The sequence below is a fragment of the Thamnophis elegans genome, chromosome 1 (genome assembly GCF_009769535.1).
Source record: "Thamnophis elegans isolate rThaEle1 chromosome 1, rThaEle1.pri, whole genome shotgun sequence".
Taxonomy (NCBI): Eukaryota; Metazoa; Chordata; class Lepidosauria; order Squamata; family Colubridae; genus Thamnophis; species Thamnophis elegans.
Window position 1 is genome coordinate 111695816 of NC_045541.1, and position 27951 is coordinate 111723766.

Sequence of the window (27951 nt, forward strand, 5' to 3'; positions counted from 1 at the left end):
TTGCTTGGGAATTAATTCACCCTGAACTTTTGTATCATTTTCACTTGAAAAGTTTCATTTATACCAACAAAGACTGTTCTGATCATGGGTACTGTCTTAAACTTAATAATGTTGTTTCTGTTTCCAGAAAAGTTATTTTAAATGGGTAAGAATAGTATATTTCTCTTATGTCTCTTGAACGCAGAAACTATTGATGACATGTTGATGACCAAAGCAGTGGTGCAGAATTCTTGTGTGAGAGATTTCTTCAGTGTTTGTTTTTAACATAAGCTGCCCAGAGGCCCTGAGAGTGCATTGATGGCCATATATATTGATTGATTCTTAAATCAATAAATCAGTAATAAACTCCCTACAGTCAACTTGTCCTTGGAGCATAAATGAATGTATTCCTTCACTAGCATGAAATTTCCAAGATGCTTTGTTTTGTTTTCTTTTTTCTGCACATTTCCATTCCTTATTTGATTCCCATCTTGGTTTCTAACAATGGATACACCTTTACTAGAATGGGAAAAAAAATGTAAGGATACTCCTTACCTCTAGGAGTTTGGCTAAGCCTTCCATCTCCTCCATTAAACAGAATGGTAACTTCAAAAATATGATTAGACCCTCACAAGTATTAGTAGTTGTGGTATTAGATTTCTGTCCAGCTTTTATTACTTTATAAGTCCCTCAAAGTGGTGAACATATCTAGTATGCTTTCCTTCTCCTGTTTTCTCCACAATGACAACTTGTTGTTCCCTCCTAAGGGAAGCCCAGAACTCCCAGTATCCTGGTTTCTAGGCCAGCACCTTACCTCTACACAAAATACTCTTCAACAAAGGAGATTTATAATGCTTCCGTAAGCATCAGCACACATGTTCTTTCAAGTTTATAAGAAAGACAAACATGATTTAGGCAGGTGCATCCTCAAGAAAATAGTTACAATAACCTTATCCGATACTGCTTTGTTTTTCAAAATAGACACTTTGATATTCAGGCCTTCTGCCTGTGCCATAAATAAAGAAGCTGTGTTTAGCATTACCGCATTATCTCACATTTCCTTGTGCTCTTCCCTTTGTCTTATGTTCTACCAGTGAGATTTTTATAGTTAATCCCATAATCAGATGCAGAATCATTTCAAGAATTTCAACTGAGAAATAATCTGTTCTTCAAATCCAGTTCAAAATTCCAGATTGAGCCATGTCTGCTATTTCTAAAGGGGTGCAGACTGGATAATTTCTAAGAACAATAATGAATTCACAATAATGAAGTCTCCATTTTTTCTTATAAGACAAAGTAGTTTTATATAATACAGTAATAATAAAATCTGTGTGAGTTTTATATAAATAAAGTCAGCAGTTTAGTATCATTAATTATTACTTACATTTCTGTTAATTTCTGTTAGTAAGCACATAGGAAAAGATGCTAGATGATCTCCCATGCTAGAGAAGGCCAGATGCCTTTTTCAAGATGGTGCCTGTCAGCTTCTGCTGTGAGTCATGGCTGACTGATGACCATTTTCTAGAACACAAGGTTATTGAGTGGGCCAGTTTGGAGCATGAGAGAAGGGAGATCATCCACAAGTGCTCCAAATGGCAGCTCCTCTCAAGGAGACCTTAAAACAGTGGTCTCTCAGGGGATTAAGCACCAGGAGTCCAGGGAAACAACATGTTCGCTCTCAGTAGCGGTGGAGCCTTTATTAAAGACACTCAGCTAGCCACATCATTTTGTAATCACATTAGGAGATGTTGAATGTAACCACTTTAGGGATATTAGACACCTCAAAATGGTGAGTTTTTAGAGAACTTCACAAATGTAGCCATCATGACTGAATCACATAGACTGCTGAACAAATCTCTGCAGTTTTCTTGTCAAGGTTTTTCAAAATTTGCCAAACTAAAGGTATAACATAGGGCAGGCACTACATGGGGCTACCCTTGAAAAATAAGGAGAAATTCCAGCTGGTATAGAATGCAGACAGTTTTGGGTTTGCATTGGGTGCCAGTTAAATTCTGAGTCCAATTCTTGGTGCTGGCTGGTAATGACCCTATAAAGCCCTACCTGGCAGGGAGCCAGGCTACATACAGAACCTATTTCACCCAATCTGACAGTTTAAGAATTCTAACTGAAGAGAGCCTTCTTTGCCATTGTCCCCACCCTGTGGGACATACTCCCCACCATAGGCGAGGCAAGACCTCATTCTCCTGGCTTTCGGGAAAGGAGTAAAAACATGGCATTGCAACTTTGCTTAGGAAAGTTGACTGATTCTAGGGTGTGGCTATCCTGAACTGCATCCTTACTCCCCATCCAGCTTAGAACTGTCCAGACTCTTAATTTGGGCTTTTCTCTGGTAAGATTTATTGTCTTCTCCTAGGAAAGGTCTGTGTTGCCAAAATTCTTGTACTTATTCTTTTCCACGTGCGCATTCTATTTCAGCTACCCAGCAAGCTTTGTGCCTAAGAAGGGACTAGAACTCAGAACCACACGGGTGCTAACCTGATGTCTTAACCACTTCACTAAACTGGCTCCCTTTTAGCATTTTGTAGGATTGTAACACTGCAGTTTAGAATGGCTATCATAGGGCAATTAACACTGAATTAACATCTCGGTAAATTAAAGCAAACAATAAATCAGATTTTTTTGGGTGGGTGGTTTCCCTTTCCTAGGGAACTGTGACCTTTATCTATTAACAAGAAAATATTATTAGTGAAATTGAATATATGACAGGAAAATGGAGTTACTTGAACATCCTAACCTTCTGTTCTTATTCTGATTGTGTAATGAATGTTATTAAGACCATGACAGAAGATCGATGGTCTGATTACAATTCATTTTACACTTGACATAGTAACATAAGCAGCATATTTTAGCTGTCTCTTTCCTTGCCTTTTGCAATATTCTGCCACTGAGACATCCGTTATGTTCTAGCATTCAGCAGAGGAAGATGGGGCAACATACCAATCTGTCAGCTGCTACTGAGGAATTGCTGTGTTTCCTCCATAGCTCACACTGGGCTTGGCTCTGTTTCACTTGACATGAAGGACCAAAGAAAGCTTCTAGCATTTCTTCTATAAATAGAACATAAAGATTAATTTTCCTACTGCCCTGTAAAATGGAAGTTGTTCTACTCTAAAATAATTTGCACTAAAACATATGCATAAAGAATTCTACATGTGAGGGCTTATCTAAATACAGGTCATAAAAATAATCCATCAAGCAGTTGTCCATGCTGGTACTATTATAGCCTGGCACCACAAGGTTTTACCACTCAGACATGAGGGCAAAGCAATTATTTTCTTTGTAATCATTGTGCCCTTGAACTTAGTTTTGTTTACTAAGGGTACCTGTTGACATCATTGGGTGTGTAGTGGAATGTGCCATTGAGTTAAGAGTAATAACCTACTTCCTCTATTTCTAGGCTGTAAATTAATAATTTTCTAATGATTTTGTGGTCAGTTTACAATTTCTATATGAGAGGTGATAAACAGTGCAATAATAATAGTTTCAGAAAGTTTGTCATGACTTGGATAATAACCTCTTGGTTTTCTTATGAGACAAACTATGCTTTACATCTGTCCAGAGTTGGGTTCCTACCAGTTTGGACCGGTTCGGCTGAGGAAGTAATAACTCAGCCTGCCACGCCCCTGAACCGGTTCTATCATAGGCACCACCATCTTGTTTTTTGGTTCTGATCATGCGCAGAAGCATGCATGCATCAACACATGCACCTGAAGTGCATCCCTGAGCGAACTGGCAGTAGCAGAAGCTGGCACCCACCCCTGCATCTGTCCAGTTTGTTATGTCTATTTATTTTTGGTGTGATAGAAAGTCTATAATACTTTTGAGTGGGGAAGGTTTCAGAGTTGTGAGCTTTTACTTTTTGAGCAATTTGAATGGAGGAGCAGACATGGTGGTTAAGGCACGCACATGAATTCCTCAAAATGCAATCCAACAAGTGTACTGTACATTGGCTTTTGTAGTTACTTAATGAAATTATTTAATTATTAAAGAATTTGTTTGCTGAGTAGAACTTTGTTTATTGGACAAAATCATACTAACTGGAAGCGATTGATGTTGGGCTACTAGTTCATAACTTGATAGGTTATCATCTGATTGCTGAAGTGGAATAGCAAACCTGTTTGGTGTAGTTATCAAAGACGCCAAGCTGGAAACTGGGAGACTTTTGAGTCTGAACAAGTCAAGACTGATTTGAAGGCAAGAAAGAAAGAAAGAAAGGAATGGAATGGAATAAACACCTAATGTGGAATTTTTCAACTTAAATTAATGACAAAACAATTGCCGGAAGCTTTTCTCATGGTTTTAGACAATAAATTTGTCATAAATGTAATTACTAAAAAGCATAAATGTCATGTTTTCGTAGGATCATTTCAAATCCATTCTTAGCCATAGAAATTCACTTAGTGACTTTATGTGGGTTACTGTCTTTTAGACTAAGTTATTCCAGAGGGCTGATGCTTTGGGTATAAAATGAAGAGTGATCCTCATGAAAGCTGTCTTGCGCTCTTGAAAGAACAGTTATTTATATATAAATAACTCCAGATTGGACATAAAATTTCTTCACTGCAGAAGAGTCGATTAGCCCTGATAAGTGCAAGAGGAAATATTATTTCTTTCTGGGTACAATATTATTAATCATAGATCTTATTATATTTGAGCCAGGTCTCTTTCAGACTCTCTATTGTTCCTTGCAATATTGCCAAGGAGTTTGAAATTTTTTCTAATATATATTAGTGTTCTCTGTGCTTTAGTGGAACACATGGCTGTAAGTTCCTTCTTTCTGATATGATATGAAAATTGTGATAAGTGGAAGAATTAGTACATGGATACCAGTCCTTTAAAATAATGTTCTAGACAATATGAGCAGCTGTCCATAATAAACATAGGCATCTTGTGTATTTCCATTTTTAGTTCATCATTGTAAGTTCATTTTTTACAGTTAGATTCAAACTATAAATTTAACCTCTGTTTCAAGAACATAACGTTAATGTTTGCATCTTTTTTAAAATTCTAGGATCTTCTAGAAATGGAGAGGGGGAATCTGGCTACGTGACTGCAGCATTGGGGAACACATGGAGTCATTGTGTCAATACAAGACTGATTTTACAGTATTTGGATTCAAAGACAAGACAGGTGAGGAAGCAAAAGAGGCCAGATACAGTCAAATCTCATAAACTATATGGTCAAATTGGCGTGTTTTGCTGAAAAAGTTACTCTAGTTTGTAATTCACATTTGGAAGGTGGAAGCAGAGAGATTTCCCAAATCAAAAATTCTTGTCTATTATGTCTACTTTCTTTTCTCCTGTAGTGAAATTGTTGCTGGAACATTAACTTCTCAACTTTCATAAATGACTTAAATGAGAGAATAGAAGGGAAACTTACCAAATTTGCAAGTGATACTAAGCTGGCAGGAATAGATGATAGGCTCAAGATCCAGATGGATCTTAACAGACTTGAACACTAGGTCTTATCTAACAAAATGAAATTCAATGTAGAGTAATGTAAAATCTTGCACTTAGGCAAGAAAAACCAAAAATACACATAGACTGGTTGAAACTAGGCTTAATAGCAGTTACTGTGAGAAGAATCTTGGAATCTTAGTGGAGAACCAAATAAATATGAGCCAACCACCTTCAGCGGCAGCCAAAAAAGCCAATGCAATCCTAAAATGCATTAACAGATGGATTCAATTAAGATCAAGTGAGGTACTAATATCACTCTATAAAGCTTTAGTAAGACCATACCTAAAATACTGCATCCAGTTTTGGTCACCACACTATAAAAAGATGTTGAGACTCTAGAACAGGAGTGTCAAACTCATGTCATCATGGTGGTGTCACGTGACATATCGGGACTTTTCCCCCCTTCGCTAAACCGGGCATGGGTATGGCCAGTGCATGATGCATCCAGCCCATGGGCTGGGAGTTTGACAGCCCTGCTATAGAAAGTGTGCAGAGAAGAGCAACAAAGATGATTATAGGACTGGAGTCTAAAACATATGAAGAACGGTTACAGGAACTGAGCATGGCTAGTCAGTGAAGAGAAGGACCAGGGGAGACATGAGCATTTTTTCAATATTTGAGGGACTGTCACAGAGAGGAGGGGGTCAACCTGTTTTCCAAAGCACCTGAAGGCCAGACAAGGAATAATGGATGGAAACTGGTCAAGGAGAGATTTAATCTAGAAATAAGAAGAAATTTTCTGACAGTGAGAACAATCAACCAATGGAACAGCTTGTTTCAAAAGTTGTGGGAGCTTCGGTGGACTTCCTGTGGGAGGAGCCTGTCGCCGAGGAGCTCAACGAAGCCCCTCTTAGAGTTCTGGTCTGTATATCTAATTAAGATCAATAGATATCATCCCTTTCTGGCAGAAAGGGACAGGCAGAAGCTCAGGTGTTAGGATTTATTCGTAGTTCACAGCCCTTTTTCCTTTTTTTTGGGCTGTGAATGAAGAAGAATTCTAGCGTAACTGAGCTCTTATCTCCAGCCAGTTCTTCGCAGCTGCCTTTTTGCAGCCCTAGACAGCCGACTCCCTCACTCAGGACAATGATAAATTGTTTTTAAGATAATACGAGCGGGTCTTACTCCTGTGAGGTTTTTTTTTATAACTATCTAAACACCAGCCTTGTTTTTTCTTTGAACGTCTCTGCGCAATTGGGATACAAAATGGCGTTTTTACTGTGTTGGTGATTGATGACGTAATTAACTGGCTTTATTTCCCCGGAGACTGCTACTCATTAACAAGCAAAATCTACAAATAATTTAGTGAGAACTGACCAGCTGAAGACACTGTTTATCTGTCTATTCTCAGATTTTATCTATAATGTCTCCCAGGTCTAAACAGGCAAAAAAATCCTCCCCGATTGTGCTTAAAGAACTTGTTAGTAAATCGTTGCCTTTGTCTCCTACGCCACCTACTGGAGATTCTTTGACACAGGAGCTTTTCTTTCAAATAATTAATGACTTTAAGAAAGAGATCAAAGAATTTGTGCTGGATTTATGCGATAAAATACAGACCAAAATTGCCCAAATAAATGCGGATATGTTTGAAACCACGTCTATTTTGACAGATTATATTGAAGAAATGGAGACTAAATTGGAAACTTTGGAGGGGGCTAATTTTAAATTGACTTCTAATATCCAAGCCTTACAACAAGAGATTATGGACACTCAAACACAACTTACAATGATAAATTATAACAGAAAGGCGTCTGCAATAAGAGTCAGAGGACTGCCTGAAAAGAAAGGAGAAAACCTGAAACAGACTTTTGTAGAAGCTTTCAGCCAAGCGGTGGGAGGTCCGGGACTCAATTTTGATTGGAATATTCGAAAAATCTATCGCCAAAATTCGCATATAGCAGAGCAACGACAGCTTCCAAGAGACATAATTATATACTTTTTCACAAAAGAATCCAGAGATGCAATCTCACAAAAGTTTCATAATAGCAGGCTTCGAATCGATGGCCATGATTTGTTCGTCTTTAAAGAAATTCCGCTCCGGATGCTGCAAGCAAGGAAAGGCTACACTTTTTTAACCCAAGAACTCAGAAATCGTCAAATAAAGTATAGGTGGGAGGCCCCAGTTGGAATCACAGTTACATTTGAAAATCAAAGATTTCGCATCAATTCTGTTTCGGAAGCCTGGGATTTTTATTATAAAACTCTGAAGGCGGGGCTTCCTGACTCATTCGGAAACGCGGAAGGACAAGGTGAAGGAAAGACAAGCAGCAAGTTACTTGGTTACAAGAAGGAGGGAGGTGTTCTCCCCCTATTGGAGAGACAGAAGAGCGGAAACTGAGGATTCAGTCATATTTTCAAAGCAGTGGGACATGTGGTTACACGGGAGAGGGTAGCCTTCTCTTTCCGAAGGGCAGAAGAGTAAGGAATATAGACCCAGCGATGTTCTTAAAATACCTTCTAAGCTTTTGGACTGATTATTTCTGTTTGGTAAATGGTAAAGCTGTGCATTGATGAGGAATCGCTTATTGCTTATTCCAGACAGACATTATACGGGACTTTTATAAGATTTACTTGAATCTTAATCCAAACTGCGCATGAATTGTGGCTTGGGAGGAATGGAGGGGGGAAGAGTGTGGCAGAAAGGAAGGTGGAATGGGATATTGATGAAGGGATCTTGGGATTGAATGAACTGGTATGGATTTTGGGTACACATTTTACGGATTTACATGCTTGAAGTATAACATAAAAAGCTTAGGATTTTAAAGTGAAGAGCGAGATCCTAATCATATGTAATTTCGGTTTGGGTGGAATGGAGATGTGAAATGAAGGGTAGGAAGATGAGTAGCGAAAGTATGACTAGATTGCTCTGTATTTGAAGACAAATTGATTTTTGTATAAACTAATATTTGAATATAAGGTTAAGAAAGGTTTTTTTTGGAGAATTTATAGGAAGATGGGGGTAAATATCAAAGAAGTAAGGGACGAAGACAAAATAAAAATGGAATGATTCACACTGATTAAATTTTAAGAATGATGGGAGGCTGAGCATAATGCAAAAGATTTTTAAGAAGTAAGGGACGATGACAAAATATAAATGGAATGATTCACACTGTTTAAACTTTAAGAATGATGGGAGGCTGAGCATAATGTAAAAGATTTTTAAGTTTTTTTTATTTACTTACTTTTTCGTTTTTTTTTTTCTTTTTTTTTTCTTTTTCTTTTTCGGAGTGTTCTTTTTATTTTATTTTCATTATTATTGTTAATAAGATATTTTGAAGGTGAAGGGTACTGAACTGTGCCGGGTGTGGGACCTGGGAAGTCGGAGGGGTTAGGGAGGGGGGTTCATTGGGGGTGGGTGGGTGGGTGAAGATATAGTTTCAATATATAGAACAAGAAGAATACACTTGTATACTGTTGATTTTTATATTTTCTTTTTATTTTTCTCTTTTTTTTTCTTTTTGCTTTTTTCCTTTCTTTTTTCTTTTTAGCGTAACTGAATAGATTAAGGAATAGAATACACCATAGTGAGAAGTAGAGGAAAGGAAGAGGGAGAAGTAAGGAGGGAGGAAGAGGGGAATGTAAGGAGGATGAGAGGGGAAGGAGGCGAGAAAGGAAGATAGGAGGGGAAAGGGAAGTAGGAGGGGTGATTGTTGGAGGGAGAAAGGAAAGTTGGAGGGGGAGAAGAAGGGGTGTATGAAAGCGATAGGTTGGGTTTATGAGTTGTGTTTAGGTTGGGGTTTTTCTTTTCTTACTATTATATTTTTCAATATCCAGTATATAAGTGAATGTACAAAATTGAAAATGAAAATGAATAAAACATTTAAAGTAAAAAAAAAAAAAAAAAAGTTGTGGGAGCTTCATCACTGGAGGCTTTCAAGAAGAGACTGGGCTGCCATCTGTCAAAAATGGTATAGGGTCTCCTGTTTGGGCTAGATGACCTACAAGGTCTCTTCCAACTCTGTTAATCTGACTGTTAAAACTTCAGAGCTAAATATGAGGCAAAATATTTTGGGTTAAAGCAAAACACGTATGTCCTAAGTACTGAAGAGGAAAAAGAATAGATAAAAACTATGCCCCCAAATATTTATGTCCCATCCTGTGATTTTGCAGTTCCTTACTCTTTGCAAGTCACGGTATAACTTATGTATAAAATAACATTTTCTATCGAGGGAGGCCACCAATGTAATTAAACCCTGATTTCTAGGGTTCTAAGCTGGGCAGAGTGCTGACATACAAAAAAGACTGGGATAAGTCACAAAATCTAAACACGCTGCATTCATGTTGCCTTTTCATTCAAGTAATATAAAAATCAGAAAATTGTCCCTTATTGTCCTACACATTACAACCTAGCAATTTTCCACTCTAGGTAAATATTGAGCCCTGTTAAAGCAAGCAACAAATTCCCCGGTGTACCAATGCCAGACATAACTTTCCGGTACCCTTGGTTACAGACCAGCTGGTTTTGCTCTTGTCTGATTACTGCTGTATAAATAGCATTCCAGCATTCTGTCATAGAACTAAAATTTTGAATAGTGGTAACTGGAGAATAGGTTATATTAAATATTAAAAGGAAGAATGTATAATTGTGCATCCGGGGCTTTTAAATTCTGAATGATCTAATATTAAAGAAAATGGTATACTCACTAGGGTTTCAACTATTTACTCCAAACTAATGCAGATCCAAAGTGATAAGCATGGGAGAGCAGATAGCAGCATTCAGTGTAATGTTTACCAAAAAGCGGGCTGTTTCTATCTTTCAATTTTTATAATTTGATTTTTTTAAAAATAAACATATGCTTACTAGTATATTAATTAATATAGAACATTTATATTAGTATGCAGTAGAATTTAACTATTATTTTTAATGAACATGTATTCTTGCACTGAATTATAGATCAAAGTCTAGTTGTAATGGTCAGTTGAATAATAATAACGATGCATGTAAATAACTATATAAAAATATTTTAAAAATTTAAACATTGGTTTAAAGATTTGCTTGGGATTGTGAAAAGCTGGACGAATGTAGCTGGAAGGTGCTTTGAATAAAACTGGGATGTATTAAAGGTCTTTAGAACCAGAGGTGGTATTCCACCAGTTCGGATTGGTTCAGGCAAACCGGTAGCGTAAATTTTGAATAGTTTGGAGAACTGGCAAGTACAACCTCTGGTTGGCTCCGCCCTCCCACCCCCATCATTCCCTGTCCTATATTCCTCTTTTTTTTTTAGCTCTGCTGATTTGCGTAGCAGAGTGGGTTGCCGCCCCTCAGCTGAACTAAAATACAGCTTAGCTCACCAGCGCTGACACGGAGGACGATCTTTGAGTGCTTCGTGCACAAAGTGGAAGCGCGTGCACAAAGCGTGCTCTCATAGAACCATTAGGAAAAGATTTGGAATCCCACCACTGATTAGAACCTATAAATAAGAAAAGATTACTTTATAAACACAAAAGTAGGGTGTGCAGAAAATGAGCTTTAGAAAGGAAAAGAATCCTGCATTAAGTTTTGGTTACACTGAGGATTGTCTGAATAGTAGTGACAAATATGTGAGCATTTACTAGAAAATATTTGGATCAGGTGTATAAAACTGAGATAATGCCAGGCTAGCTAATGATGCATACTTTTCTTTAACACTATGATTCCAGGTTGCATTCAGAAGTCTCCACTGGATGCTAAGTGTACACCCCATATGCTCTGAAGTACCTTTATTGAAACAAACCTCAAACATTGCACAAATGAACCAATTAGAGCCAGTTTGTCTAGTGGCTGAGGCATTAGGCTACAAACCAAGAGACCATGAGTTCTAGTATCACCTTAGCCATGAAAGCCAGCTGGGTGATCCTGGGCCAGTTACTTTCTCCTAGCCCAATTCACTTCACAGGAATGTTGTTGTGGGGAAAATAGAAGGAAAGTATGTTGGATATGTTTGCCATCTTGAAATTTGTAAAAATAATAAAGGCGGAATATAAATAAATAAAAATAAATACTGAGCTCAGCATTGTTGCAAAATGTTACTGATTATTCAAATCTGCTACTTTTAAATAATGCAAATTTCTTTCACATGGATAAGGTAATAGTGAAAAAGTAGCTGTATGTGGTTTTCAATATATCTATTGTTCAAATTTCCAACATGGAAAACGCCATATAACATGCTTAGATATTTGAGACACAATCCTATCTATCAGCATTCCATATGGATTCTAAAGCAAATCTCATAATGCTCAGATAGCGACTGTGGCTGTTGTCCTCAGGGGATGATAGTAGTTCTAGGTCTACAGAAAAGAAAATCCCACTGAATTTGGTCCATTTTTCTAGATTGTACATGCATAAAAATTGTAGCAGCTTTATCAATGACACTAGATCTGTTTGTTTAATTATTTTGTATCCTGCTTTTATTTTTGGTCAACTCAATTGGCATATAGTTTAGTGGACTGAATGCAACAGACAACAGCCACAAAAATATATTTCACCATTTAACAGATGTTTGGATCTACGTCAGATCATTATCTTTCCATGAAAATCAAGGTTTCCTAAATTTGAAATTACTATTAAAAACTAAGGAGGTAGTGCAATGCATTCATACAGTACTGTGTTTCAAGTTATTCACAACACATGTTGTGTTTTAATGTGGTCAAGTAAAATTTGATCAATACATAATACAGATGGACATTTACCTCAATGTCTCTTTGCAAATCATTGTTTTCCCCGATGGATTTGATTTATTGGGAAAAGTTATATCTTTGTTATATGTGGATTATTAACTCTTACAAGCAAAACTGTCATTAGAAAGATAAATACTTCCTTGCTTATCAGCTAACTCTATGCTTACACTGTTTTAATTTGAATTATTTTCCTTTCATTAAGAGCCAAAACTATACCAGTAGGTCTGCTTAATGTTTTGATTTTCCTGATTCAGAAATTCTGTTTTATCAATTGAGTAATTACCGCCCTGTTCTGTCTATCACCCCATGTTCTTCTTTCTCATTGGCATGTTCTTACTTGAAAGAGTTGAGATTTCAAAGTGCCCTTAACATTCTAAACAATCTGAAAAGATATTACAGTATTTTAAAATAAGAGGAATAAAGTAAAAGAATCACAGAATATATAAATTGAAGGAATGCTATTTAAATCCCTGACATCTGATAAGAAGCTCCTTGCTGTTCTAGGCTAAGTATTCTACCTAATTATAAAGCTGGTTTCATCAAGAAATTTGTCCTAAATATTTTTAATCTTATTTTTTTTAAAATAGTTATCTGGTCCTTGTCCTAGTTTTGGTTTCTACTGAGAAAATATCTAACCCTTCTTATATGTGATGATTTTTTAGGTATTTGAATCTTCTATCCTTCTGTTTTGCAAGCTAAATATGCACAGTTTGCTTACCTGTGCCTACGTTCCTTAGACTTGATTTTTAGAACCCTTAGCATCTTTGTGGTTCAACCTCAGATCTCCCTTTAGCTTCTTTTAAAACATAATGCCATCAATTGGATAGAGTGGTCCGACTTCTATTTAACCAGATCAAAGAACATTAAAGCTATTATGTCCTGCAATCTGAATACAACGCTTCTTTCAATACAGCCTGAGATTCCACTGAACATTTTAGCAGCTGTACCATACTGCATGTTCGTATTCATATACGGGTCTAGTATTTAAAAAAAAATCTCACAACTGTTACCAAACCAATCTTCCCAATCCCGTACCTCTGTTTGAATTTCTCCTACCCAAATTGAGCTGAATATCATTCAGTAAGATTTGACACATTGGTAAATAATATTAATATTGTCCACCCATTCCTTCCAATTCATTTATAAATATGCCGGGGTGCAGATGCAGCTCAAGATAATGCATATAAAATGCATTTATATTTAAGAATATATTGTTTTCACTTCTGTTTTTCTGAACAAGGAACATTTCAGGGCCCAGGATTTTTCTTGCCAAAAGGTAAGAACACACTTTTCACTCATTTGTTGGTTATATCACGTTCTTCAATATTTTCCTTTGTTTTTTCTTGCTATGTGCATCCACAAGTAGAACACTGATAGCATAATAATAAACAACTACAGTGTATGTTCTGTAGTTCTACCAACAAATAACAACTATGGTTTACAGAGTTTATTGAGTTAAGTATACCAATTGAGTAAATCTTAGGTTAAATATAAATCAGAAGAAAACAAAAGAAATGGCTTCAATGAAATAAAATATCTGAATCAAATGTTATGCTAGCAGGAAAGGAAGAATGGATACAGCAATATAAATGCCTGAATTATATTTTAAATAATATACTGGATAATACAGTGGAATAGAAGAAGCAAAACTAAATGGACAACAATAAGTTTGGGATAAATACATTTGTATTCTGCTGGAACTTAAAACTTGAACTTAGTTGGCCCACTTTATGCTTTGATGTCCTGCAAAGTATTTTGTAAAGTATCAAATGAATGACAATGAGGAGAATAGAGGCTTTTGAAATGTGGATTTATAGACAATAAAATTGATTGAATGTATAGATAATGAGACAGTCCTCCAAATACTGAACAGAACTACAGAAAATGTGACTCATTAAGAAAAAGGAATAAGAATAACAAGAATACATTATATGAAACCAACAACTAGCCACCAGCCACTATTTCAAATAATTACCCAAGCCAAGATTTGTGGAAATTGCAGGGCTAGAAGATAATATGTATTCTAACTGGAAAATATATACTCGAGTATAGGCCGACCCGAATATAAGCCGAGGCACCTAATTTTACCACAAAAAAAAAAACGGAAAAGTTATTGACTCGAGTATAAGCCTAGGGTGGGAAATGCGGCAGCTACTGGTAAATTTCAAAAATAAAAATAGATACCAATAATGTTTTTGAATATTTATTTCAAAGAAAAACAGTAAACTAGCGGTGTATTCAATGAAATACTTCACTTACCTCATGATGCTGATGTCCTGCTGTGATGATGATGTCTCGTGCAGTCGCGGGAGCGATGTCCCGCCTCCTATGACACACGACACAGTGATTCCTATCATTGGATCACCAGAGGAGGTGGGACATCGCTATGTGGCTGCTTGCCATAACAAGGAGGAGGTGGGACATCGTTGCAGAGCGGCAGGAGGGGGAGGAAGGGGAATCGTAAGACAGCCCTGCATTACATTAGAACGTGAGGAGGGGGGATGGTGCGGTGCGCGCTGCGCGGCAAACTGACACAGAGGGAGGGGAAACTCACAGGGGCGCCGGGCCATTCACGAGCGTCACCCAGCGGCATGGCCCCGCCCCTTTTTCTCCTCCATTTCAGGCAAATTTTTCACTGACTCGAGTATAAGCCGAGGCGGCTTTTTTCAGCCCAAAAAGTGGGCTGAAAAACTCGGCTTATACTCGAGTATATACGGTATATATATATTCAGGTGGTTTGGCAAAAATACAAATGTTTTGATTCGAACAGTGACCTAAAAAGAATAGTTAGAAGTGTTACCTGACTACTTGTGATACTAGGCACTAAAAGAAAAAATAAAATAAAATTGTAAATGATTTCCAGTTTGATTCCTCTGAAGTGAACTAAAATGTTTTTCTCCCAGAGATCCAGGGCAGGATAAATATTAGCAGGAATGAATCTTCCTATTATGTTTTCCCTTCAAATCCCTGACAACAAAAAAATGGTCAAAGGGGTGTACTTACATTGAGATGTGTGCAGTAAAATTTGCCAAAAAACCTTTGAAAAAGATAAGTTTCTTTGCAGTTAGCCTTGAGCTCTTGTAAGTAATTAGGACTTTTTAAACAAGTGGTTAAAAATCCCTCAGATCCTTAATATATTTTAAAAAAAAGACTTGCTAGCTTTATCTAAAACACTGATTCTGCAACATGGACAGTAAAACAAAGTGGAATTATGAAGGTCTTCTCATCCTTAAATGTGACCGCCAGTTTTTCCTTTATGATTGTTATTGGGTAATATAATAACGAACCCTTGTGATATTAAATGAAAGGATTATCTGCCCTGTAGCAGGGCAGATAATCCTTTCATTTAATATCACTTCCTATTAATTTCTAAGCCTATAACCTTACACCAATCCAAAATTGGACAGAATAATTAAACAAAGTTTTTGAATAAGGGCAGGAAGATGTGCTACCCTGTCTATTCTCAATAGATAAAGAAGCATCTGCTTCATACTTACTAATTTGAGATAATTTTATCTCAACGTGGTGGCTTCTAATGAGCTTCTTACTAAGTCATTAGTCAGTTTTAACTGTTCAGACATGTATTGGCGACTTTATAAGCAAATGCTGTCCATGCTACCCTGTCAAGCCAGCTTCTTTCAGTTGTTAGATGTTCATCTTTGTATCAGTTTTGATGGTATCAAGCCAGCGAGTTCCTTGCTTTCCCCTTCCTTCTTGATCCATTAACCATTCCTAATATTATTGACTTCCCTAATGAATTTGCATGCATGACATGGCCAAAGCAAATAATATGTAGTCTTGTGATTTTGACTGGTTTTATAGGACTCAGCAATTATCTGAGGTTTTTCTGGCTGTCCATGGTATATGCAGTAATTTATGCCAGCACAACAGTTCAAAGATGTCAATTCTTCTTCGATCAGCCATTCTTAGTGTCCAACTTTCACATCCATATATCATTATAAGGAAGACTATTGCTCTAACTCACCTGCTTTTTTGTATTTATATCAATATCTCTGCTTTTTCATCCTTATGTTAATCATTGCAGTGTGGACTAAGATTATCCTGCATTTGATTTCTGATGTAGAACTGCCATCTTGAACAATTTTTGATCCAAGGAAGATAAATTCTCAACATACATCAGTTTCTTTCTTCTAGTCATAGCCTGAGGCTTAAATATTTCCAAATAGATTTTTCCTCTCTGATTTACCCGACACTGAATATTAGTGGTTAATTAAGTCCAAAATCTATGTAGAAACCCCTTCACCTTAGAAAGATTTACTACCTAGTATAAGATAAATGTTATTCCAAATATGTTTGTATTGGAGAAAGAGAGAAGTTAAAAAGCTGGGCTGTAGCACTAAATTAGCATTCTCCAACCTGAGTACCTCCATAAATGTGGAACAACTTCAAAATTCTCAGCTTCTGGTACTTGGGGTTCATACAAGGGCTATGCAACCTGGAAAGGACTATACTAAACCATTGCTAGATAGCCTTGTGCACAATTCATGTAGCAGCTGTTCTTTCAAAAGCCAATTCTCTTTACAGTTATGTGTGAGATGCATGTGCAAATAAACCACTGTCAGATCATTAAAGAATGCTTGGGTTTATTCCCTACCTTACTATCCTTTCTAGTAGCTTTTAGAGAGGAAAAATATTTACATTATTTGAGTGTCTCTTTGCTATTAGGGACACAGATATCTCTAATGAATGCCTTGAGGAAATTAATTACAAACTATGATTGATGTAATTTTTACTAATGTTTTTTGCAATTTATATCACACTTTATAAGGCACTGAAACACTAGTTTGATAGGCATTACAGTAATATTATCATCAAGAAGAAAATTTATTTTACTTTATTGAGAATATTTAAACTTAATTTTAAAATGCAATATATTATCAGGTGTCATATGAAACATAATTACAACATAAACATGAAGATTCTGAGAGTTAGAATTCAAAGCATGTAGAGTACAATCTGTGAATTACATAGTGTCCCCCTTTCCCCATTTTGTCTCCCCAAAATTGGTAGAGCTGAAATTTTTTTATCCTTTTTGATTTTGGAGGGGTTTTATGAGTATTAGGAATACCTTAAACCTACGCAAGTCTAGAGTTTCCATGGTGCCTTTAAAGCATTGATAAATTACACAGAATTAGGCTGATTATTCTTGTATGACAAAGGGGGCTATGTGGTGCAAAACAGGAGCATGCATGCTCTACAAAACCTAATGCACCAATTTTACTTCTCAAAAGCCCCCAGATCCAACAGATTTAGGACATTCATCAGTGACCAGAGCCATGTCAAATTAGTTATGGTCCTGTTCTCTGTAGCTTCCTGTTCTCTGAGACTATAATAGGATACCCATCTTTGACGTAGAGCTTTATCATTCGTGGATCCCACCCTGTAGAAGGCTATGTCCCCAAAGTTTTGTCAGGTCTTACAATATAGAGATAGACAATGTATTCATGAATTCCTTCTGCCTCTGGAAATGAGAATTAAATTTGTATCATCCAATATTGATGGTAATATAATTCACATGTTTGAATGGTTTATAAAGCAGCTCATGTAGTTATAAAAAAACAGAAAGAATTCATATGTAGGTCAAAAACTAAGAGAAGACTTCAGTCTCACTGACAGTACATTCTAGACAACATCAAAGCAAGAACACATTTTTATCTCTACAGCCCATCCTGGCAAGATAACTGAAAAAAAGACTGTAGTTTGTTAAAAACTGCAGAAAGGTATAAGAGAGCCAATGGCATTGCACACATTCCTGGTAATTATCCAACATACATTCTAAGGTTATTTTCATTTTATAACTAAGTGTGAGTCTAGACTGGAACAGAAATAGATAACCAATTTAACCTGAGAAAGCCTAGTACTGAAATGCGGTCATCCTTTCTATCGACCGTGTTTCTCTGAAAATAAGACAGGGTCTTATTTTCTTCTGACCCTCGAAATAAGAACTTGGCCTTATTTTTGGGTAGGTCTTATTATTTTTGAGGTGCAGGTGGCGGCGAGCTGGTCACCTCATGACTGCTGCTGTGTTGCAATATTTTCAGGGAGGGCTTATTTTAGCACATGTGCTCAAAAGCCCAATTGGGCTTATTATCCGGGGAGATCTTATTTTCAGAGAAACAGGTTATTGCCTTGCATAGAAAGGGATCAGTTAATTATTGTCCATGATGTTTGAGAACAATGTTGTTTTCCATTAATGTTCTCCCAGTAGGGACTGTTCTTTACCTCAAGAAATAGTAGGTAGTCTATCCTGCTGCGTTTGTTCTTGACTGGGTTAAAAGTTATAATTTCTTGGTAAAAGGACTATACTGTTAAAAGGAACGAGTTATTTATTTCTTTAGAATTTGGCTTGGTAGACTGTTTTGCTTCTTCATCAGTATTTACTGTCACTGTCTCACATAAATATACATCGACAAATGAAAACAACATCCTCCCCCGCCCATTTTGTTCTGTGCTGTGGGGAATACTTGGCCTGGATTCCTTTACTTATCTTTGCCTTTTAATGTATTCCATTCAGGCTCAGAAATGTGTGTTTTTCACATTGTTGAGTTAATTTTTTTGTAATCATACAGAATGAGGGTTACGACTGAATTTTGGAAAACATCTTGTTCTATGCTAAAATCATTTTGCAGGCAGTCCTGTGGGTAAAAATATTTGTACTGCGGTTTAGTGCTTGGATAGTTTCCTTGGCAAGAAACTAAGACCCACAACTTTCTACTTCAGACTGTTATTAATGTAGGTTACAGAGAGAGGCATGTATGTATTTGACAGAGTTTCCATTACCCCTCATAAAGTGAAATGGAGAAATGCTAATATGTTGTGTTTCTATGTCTATTCCCGTAAATGTTATCACGTGAAAACTGCCGGGAACTTACAGGTTGAGGGGGAAGAATTACATAAAAAAAATTATGAGCTAGAAGTCAAAAACAAAGAAACACAACAAAGAGAGTTTTATACTTATGAAGACAGAAGAACATTAGGGAACAGCTATCTGTATCTTTTCTACAATTTATATTGTTTTATTTGTTCCTCGTGTGATTTGATTGCTTATTAGTAACCTAAAGTGTTGTATCTTATGATTCTTTATGATTCTTTATGAATGTATTTTATTTTTCTTTATGTACACTGAGAGCATATGCACCAAAGACAAATTCCTGTGTGTCCAACCACACTTGGCCAATAAAGAATTCTATTCTATTCTATATGTAATACGATTACATATTACATATAATTATACATAATCATACAAATACAAACAAAAATTATATTATAGTGGCATTTAATAATCCTGAACTAAAGAATATCCAATTCTTCTGGCCAGTAGCAAATGACATAAGAATAATACTTCTGGATTACAAAGAAGATGATGCAAGAGTCTTACTGTGACTGTAAGATGTTTTGAACATGAAAAAGACATGGCTACCACTCTTTGCACATGAAAAAGACATGGTAACCAATCAGAGGTTGGATTGATAAAGCTGAAGAACAGAATGGCACATGTCCTTTGAATTTTCATTAAAGTATTGTACGCCTTCCTGGAGGGACTCGTACCAGTCATTCTCCAGATGTGTTTGGTCTTTAATTCCCAGAACATCTGGTTAGCATGAGCGAAATAATGCATCCAAACTGGCTGAATTATGCTCTAAGAAAATTAGGCTGCATTTTAAATTTAATATATAAGCATTACTTTGATAAAATGTTTGGAGAGTTAAGTTCTTAACAGGAAAGAGTATGCTCAGTCAAAAATGATTGTAATCAGTTTTGCAGTCTGAACTGTGTGTTAATTTGAAGGAAGGCAAACATGGCAAAAATGTCATTTTTATATCTGCAGAAAGAAGCACTTCAGTAACATACATCTGTTCATGTTGCTGCTCTTTATTCTGATCACTACCTGATAAATATATCCTGAGTGGGATGTTTACTAAAGCACAAATGCAACCTATGTACTATTTTTATAATTAGGTTGGATTTATGACCCACTTCTCATAAAGAGGCCCCAAACAGCCATTGCTTGTGGTTCTATAAAACCAGGAAGAGAGAAATTCCCTTCACAAGTAGCTTCCGTTGGTCAGGGTTTTCTCATAGGATGGAATGATGTATGATACATTTAGATTGCTCTGTAAATGGTTTTATTTAATGGTGACCCATTAACCTGGTTTTAATTAAAGCTTTTGTTAAGTGTACTTCTCTTCAGAAGGCTACAATTTCCATTGCAGTTTGCAAAAAAATTAGTGTGTGGTTTTCTTATTTGGAGACAAATTCTGACATGTTTTTTCCTGGGTTAACAGTCCTAGACCACAAATACCTTTTCAACTATGTTAGCCAGAATATACTCAATATTGTGATAGTCTTGCCATAATGTATTTTAGTTTTACATGGTGTCTATAAGTCCCTCTGAAAGTCACCATATCTGTTTTCCAGAGAACAAGAATTGAACAAATACAATCTAGAAAAATATTCTTTCAACCATATGGTTGCAGTTAATGCATCTGTTTGATACAGCAGCTAGAGGAAAAAATATCCATCTCATTCATCTTTTTTGTGCAGTGTAAGCTTAGATGGGTTAGATGAAATCAGTGTTAATTAGATAATCTCTTCTTTCATTCTTCATCCTTTGTTTGAGATAAAAACACAATTGGTGATTTCTACTGCAGTAGTGGAGTGTTGTAGTGCTCCATGGGGAAGACTTTGGAATTTTTTCCTGGTAAATTGTCAGTCTATTAGGTTCAATTATTGCTAAGCTAAATCTTAAACACTGTTGAATCTTGATGTCACATGATGTGGTAACTCTAAGGAGGGGCAATCAATAGACATAGAGCATGTTAGTGTAGGTAAACTAAAAGTAGTAGTTCTCTAACATCTACATACATTTGATGAACTTAAATGTCAAAGCAGTGAGATTGTTGGGTATGGTTCCATTAGGGGTGGGCTTCTCGGGGCTCGCAGGGGTTCGGGAGAACCTCTAGCTAAGAGTCTGTGCAGTTCGGAGAACCCCTCAAATCCCACTCCTGGCTGGCCCCTCCCAGGAGTCTCCCACAACCCATTTTGTTTTTGTTTTTTTTAAATAGAATTTATTTTTATTTTCAAAACAAACACAATACATAAAATCTTCCTTCTTTACATACTGTAGAAAGTGTATCAGTTGGTTACAAAAGGTTTTCGTGCATCTCTTCCACAATCATCAAGCATAATTTATATTAACTCAAGTATTTTAACTCAAATATTTATACATGTTACCCTTACACCTCCATTTTTATTTGACTATAATTATTAAACGTGTGTTGTGATGCTTCACATAAGGGCTGCCTCAAGACCTGTCATTTTTTGTTTGTTTGTTTGCTTGTTTAATGTGTACATGAAGCCACTGGGTGCAGTTCAGAGTGTAGCATCAGCAATATGCTGAAGATATGAGTCAATATGCTGCTAATCTAGTATCAGCAGTATAATGATGATATCCAATTATACATCTCAACTCCAGGCAGTCCCAAGTGTTTTTTTCAATGTAGCATGGCAATATCTGATGGTTGGCTGGGAAGATGAGGCTATTCCTAGTTGAGATTTGTGTGGAGTTTTGGAGTAATCTTGGACTCCTGCATACAGAAGCCCTTTACATAGATCCAGCTGAGCCTGTCCCTTGACTGAGAAGCCCTTCTGATAGTCTTTGATTTATGACTGTAATGGAGTTGTATATCATAGCAGTTGTAAATTGAAGTACCCACGGGACTGACCCAATTTTATAACATTTTTTGTGGCAGTCATTGTAGGAATGCCACAGATATTGGTGCTTTTTGCTGGAAACCGGACCAAAAAAATGTCACAAATCACAGTCATGACATCATAAGACATCTATAAATTGGGGCAAGTTGTTGAGTGCTCAAAACTTGATCACATGACCACCTGGATGCAGGGCATCTGTTAGAACTCGGAATCCAGGTCCTAAGTATCTTTTTTGGGGGGCTGTCCATCATAACTTCTAACAGTTGCTAAGCAATCAGTTGTAAGTCAAGGACTGTCTTTAGTCATTCCACAACTGGCCTTCATGGCATAAAGTTTGGTTATTTGTGGGTCCACCTGTCTTCCATATTTCTGCCATTCAGTAAGACCAGGCAAAGTGCTCTTGCTCTGGATTTCAAACTGTAAGCTGTCCAGATAACTTCTTAAATAAATAGTGTGAATAGAGTCTTTGAGCAATTTACTTTGGATTAAGTAGCTTATAAATATATTTAATAATATTATTATTCTATAAATCATTGCTATATTGTATCATTTTAAGTTTCTTATGTGATTTATTTTGGAAAACCTGTTTCTCATCCCTTGCCTACGTGTACAGATAGTCCTTGACTTACGACCACAATTAAGGCCCAGCAATTATGTTGCTTAAGTGAGAAATTTGTTAAGTGGGTTTTGCCCCATTTTACGATTTTTCTTGCCAGAGTTGTTAAATTAGTCACATGGTTGTTAAGTGAATCTTAACAACCATGTTTCCTCATTAACTTTGCTTGTTAGAAGGTGGGAAAGGATGCTCACATAAACCCAGGACACTGCAACTGTTATAAATATAGACCAGTTGTCAAACATCTGAATGTAAATCACGTGACCGTGGGGATGGGGCAACAGTCAGAAGTGTGAGAATCTGCACAGAGCACATTCCGAACTCCTTCTCCACCAAATCAGAATTGGAGAATTGCTGATCAACAGATCAGAGCCAATCCAGGGGCATCTGTTCATCACCTTACACCAGGGGTGTCAAACTGGCAGCCTGCGGGCCAAATGCAGGCCACACCCACCCCAACTCTGTGAATGGGAAAACCATCGTGAAATGTCACGTGACGGCAATATGATGCAGCGAGTTTGACACTCGTGCCCTATAGTCTTAAGCTCTTCCTCTTTCTTTCTTGCCTCACAACAGGAGACGAAACCGCCTAACTCTGGCAATCATCCCAGAGTTTCCTATTTCTTAACTAGGAACTTTGAAGAAAAAAATAAAAATCAGAGCATAGGCAAGAAACCCCAAAGTATTTATTACAAGCTAGAAAGTGATTGTGATTTTAGTAGTGGGGAGAAGTTGCTGAGCAGACATGACATATGCAACTTCCTTCTTTGGAACTGTTTTTCTTAGAATTTGGCTATACGTATGACCCAGCACTCTTCTTTCAATTTTATTATGCAGCACCTGGCCTTTTTTTTATTTCATTCCTTTCCATCTGATCATTCTTTCTTTGTTTTTCATCTTGGCTCACCTCGGCATGGGAAGCACAGCTTTAGACTATTGCACACTGCCAATTAGCATCATTTCTGCCCACTGGTATTTAGAAAGGAAGAGCAGGAAGACATCAAAGGGCAAATATACATTTCCATGTCTGTGTTGGCCTTCCTGGGTAGTTTGCTCTGTGGAACTCAGAGCTCAGATTCTGGAGGTCAATTGAAGACAATTGTGGGAAAGAAGGAAATTGATTAGGGATATAATTCAGGGAAGAAATTAATCAAGGAAGATATGGATAGTAGAGACAGGAATAAAGAGAAATAATTATTTCCTTTGCTACTTTGCTGCAACAGATTACCCACAAAGGAATGTTACTCCAGACAGGGAAAAATGTTCCTCATCTCTACTTTAAACCTTTTGCAAGCAAAAAACAAAGCAACTTGGCATGATAATCCATCCTAGGAGAAAATGTGCAGCCAAAGGAAGTGGAACTATCATTTTTCCATTCAGATTTTTTGTTTTAAAAAGTATTACTTGTCATAATAGCAATAAAACTTGAACGTTTTACTCACTAAAGTCACAAGAACTAGACTAGTGTTTCTCTCTTTTTCCTTTATTTACCTACTTCTTCTGTCTTCCTGATTTGTTCTCTCTCTCTCTATCTCTCTCCCTCCCTCCCTCTCTTATACATACACTGTACACACACACATACACCCTCTCCCTCTTTCTCTGTCTCTCTGTCTGTCTATCTGTTTCTCTCTTTCTCAAAAAGATGCTGCTTAGGTCTTGAGCAAACCAAATATTTTGGGGGAACTCTTTGTTTCATCTTATCCTGAATGATAGATTTGAATCTACTCTGCAAAGACAAGATTTGATATATTTTTGTAGTGATCCTGGGCCCTGATAAAACATTAGCAGAATTTAAGCAGAAGGCCAAGGAATTGGCAGATAGGTAATTTCCCATCTTAATTGCAGTAGAATCACGCCCCTCTCCTTGGATTCTTTGTATTTTTTTCAAGAACTGGCATGATTCACATAGCAGCTTTTTTCTCTGGCCTGAGTCAACGCATTACCTAACAGTGGCAAACAAAAGGTGCTAAAATCTCTCATGAAAATTGTACTCGTTCATTTCCAGGCATAGAGATTGCATCTGTATCTGATATCTTATTTAAATCCCAACTATATTCACATTGGAGGTAAGCATGCATGATAGCAATAGAACTTAGACTTATATACTACTTCACTGATTTGTTTTTTCCAAAAGCCTCATCAGGGTTTGAGAACCATTTTGCAAATTTTGGAAGAAAATGCAATAGTATGTACAGTCCTTGTGCTGGAAAGCAGCATCTCAACCCCAACATTGCATTTGATTTTTTATAAAATCTCTAGTTAATAGTTCAGTTTGAAGGTACTAGGATTAGAAAATGCAACTCGCTCAGTTGTATTTTATAGGAAATCATAGCGATAGCACTTAGACTTATATATTGCTTCACCTTGCTTTATAGCCCTCTCTAAGCGGTTTACAGAGTTAGCATATTGCCCCCAACAATGCAGGTCCTCATTTTACTGACCTTGGAAGGATGGAAGGTTGAATCAACCTTGAGCCATTCAGAATCAAACTCCTGGAGTGAGCAGTGAGTAAGCCCTGCAGTACTGCATTCTAAGCACTGCTCCACCATGGCTCTTTCTAAGATTTTTTATTTCCTTCATGATGAGGTCACTGTCGTTGTTTGTTAAAAGACCATTTTTTAAAATGAAAATTTTGAAAAAAAAACCTTTTACAAATATTTACTTCCCTCCCTCCACCCTCCCCCTCAACCTCCCCCCCCCCGATTTCCCAGAACCAATACAAGGTATAGATCTTTAACAAAAACATTCTAAAATAAGCTTTTAAAAAAGTTAATATTATCTTTCATTTCAGCTTTAACTCCTCCTTGCTAGGCTAGCTCTAAACAAATTATTTCATTCCTTGTTTCTTTAGTCATAAGCTATCTGAAATTTCTTAGTCCCATATGTATTTTGAGTATAGTCAATCCATCTTCTCCACTCCAGTTTATATCTCTCGTTTGAATGGTCCTTGAGATATGCAGATATTCTAGCCATCTCAGCTAGGTTTGTTACTTTCAATGTCCATTCTTAAATAGTAGGCAAAAAATATGGAACGCTTCACAAATTTGCGTGTCATCCTTGCTCAGGGGCCATGCTAATCTTCTCTGTATCGTTCCAATTTTAGTATATGTGCTGCCGAAAAAAATGACCATTTTTTTGATGTATCAAGGACAATGACCAAATTTCTATCAGTAGCTTTAGCTTACAGAAACCAATTAGTACCTCCTTCTTAGTGTCAGCTCCAGCCAGCTCAGAGGCCTGGAACTACCATTCAGGGGAGAAAGCTGGGCCAGCTGCCAAGACTCATCGTCCCACCTATACAAACTGAACAAATTCATGCTAACAATCCATGATTAATTGCCGGGTGGTTTTGCTCTGGGTCAAAAGGTGATGGGTGTGCGCACGCGCGGCGTGTGGCTTATCTTAATTACCAATGTAGCTATAAAAGGTGGTGGGAAGCACAGGGTGGCACTTAAAAAAAACTTAAAAGAACTTAAAAAGGGACTTCATTCAGCCAGCTAGATCAAGGGTAGCTGCCCCTGTTCTGTTCTGGGAGAAAAAGGATGGCAGTTTATGTCTCTGTGTCGACTTCCAGGGCCTTAATGCCGTCTGTGTGGAACATCTATACCCTCTTCCTTTAATGAAGGACATGCTGGCTAGGTTAGCGGAGGGACGTATATTTACAAAATTAGTTCTCAGGGAAGCGTACTATAGGGTACGCATTCGGGCTGGTGACGAATAGAAGACAGCCTTCAATTGTCCTCTGGGCAGTTACCATTTCCGTGTTATGTCCTTCGGACTGCAAGGAGTCCCAGCGGTGTTCATTCAGCTAATTAACGAGATGCTGCATGAACATCTATATCGAGGGGTACTCGTCTATTTAGACAATATCCTTATATATACCAAGACCATGGAGGACCATGTAAGCTTTGTACGTCAAGTCCTTAAAAAGCTGCTGGATGCACATTTATACATTAAATTGTCTAAATGTGAATTCCACAGGATGCAATTGGATTACCTTGGGTTCCATATTTCACCTAAAGGGGTGGAGATGGACCCCGCGGAGGTAAAGGCAGTGTTGGACTGGCAGGCTTCTAAAACCCGCAGGCAGTTACAGAGTTTTTTAGGGTTTGCCAATTTATATCGCCAGTTCATTCCGTCCTTTGCCCAAGTGGCCCTTCCACTAACCAACCTCTTACGCACAAAACATCTCAAGTCAAACCCTTGAGGGGAAGTCCAGTTGTGTGGACAACAGCGTGTCAGCAAGCATTTGAGCGTCTGAAGTCCTTGTTCGCACAAGAGCCGGTATTGAAACATCCAGAGCCCGCTAAGTCATTTGTGGTTCAGGCAGACACCAGTGATGTGGTGGTGGCTGCAGTCCTCTTACAAAAGAACAATGAAGGAGTCCTACAGCCATTTGCCTACACCTTGAGGAAGTTGACAGGGACCGAATGCAACTGGCCCATTTGGGAGAAGGAGGTGTTTGCAGTCCGGTGGGCCCTGTTGATGTGGGGCATTTACTAGAAGGGGGAGGGATACTCTTCGAGGTCTGGACAGACTACAAGAACTTGGAGACCCTCCAGACCCCGCGCAGATTGTCGCCAAAACAAGTTAGATGGGCCTTGTATTTTCGGCAATTCAACTTTCAATTAATATATATATAAGGGGGCAAGAACTTCTTAGCTGATGCATGATTAATTGCCGGGTGGTTTCGTTCTGGGTCACAAGGTGATGGGTGTGCACACATGCAGGGTGCGACTTATCTTAATTACCAATGTAGCTATAAAAGGGGGTGGGAAGCACCAGATGGCAGCTCTGACAATTTATTCATTGCCTTAGTGCTTTGTTGGTCAGTTTGTGCCGAAGGAAGAATACAAACTGCATTTCAAATCGTTTCTGTGTTTGGCCGAGGTGGCGCAGTGGGTAGAGTGCAGTACTGCAGGCTACTTCAGCTGACTGTTATCTGCAGTTCGGCGGTTCAAATCTAGGTTTAGGTTTTAGGTTTTTTAGGTTTTATTTGCATTTGTAGGCCGCCCTTTTCCCTGAGGGGACTCAGGGCGGCTCACAGAAAACCAGGGAAGGGGGAAATACAACATTGAGACAACAACACATAATAAAATAATGAGCAACATGCATACAATATTCGGGCGGGGTAGGAATCCTTATCCCCAGGCCTGACGGGCGAGCCAGTTCTTCAAGGCAGTGCGGAAGGCCTGGACGGTGGAGAGGGTACGAATCTCCACGGGGAGCTCGTTCCAAAGGGTCGGGGCTACTGCTGAGAAGGCCCTCCTCCTTGTGGTTGCCAGCCGACACTGGCTGGCCGATGGAATGCGGAGGAGGCCTAATCTATGAGATCTTATAGGTCGTAGGGAGGTAATTGGCAGAAGGCGGTCTCTCAAGTATCCAGATCCACTGCCATGTAGGGCTTTATGGGTGATCAATAGCACCTTGAAGCGCATCCGGAGATCGACAGGTAGCCAGCGCAGCTCGCGGAGGATAGGTGTAATG

At 37.8% G+C, this 27951-nt stretch overlaps 1 protein-coding gene and 1 non-coding gene across 3 annotated transcripts in view; one reads left to right on the forward strand and one right to left on the reverse strand.

Moving 5' to 3' along the window:
- Window positions 1-27951, forward strand: part of RAD51B (RAD51 paralog B) — a 414448-nt gene that overhangs the window by 143728 nt on the left and 242769 nt on the right. The window contains exon 8 of one of the 2 annotated variants that reach the window (XM_032227727.1): window positions 5012-5130. The exons of the other annotated variant lie outside the window; for it this stretch is intronic. Within the exon in view, the coding sequence (XP_032083618.1) occupies window positions 5012-5130 (119 nt within the window). The remainder of the gene's footprint in view (window positions 1-5011; window positions 5131-27951) is intronic. 2 annotated transcript variants of the gene reach the window in all.
- LOC116523771 lies at window positions 25485-25589 on the reverse strand. The gene has a single exon (XR_004257133.1). It is a non-coding gene; the product is annotated as a U6 spliceosomal RNA (small nuclear RNA).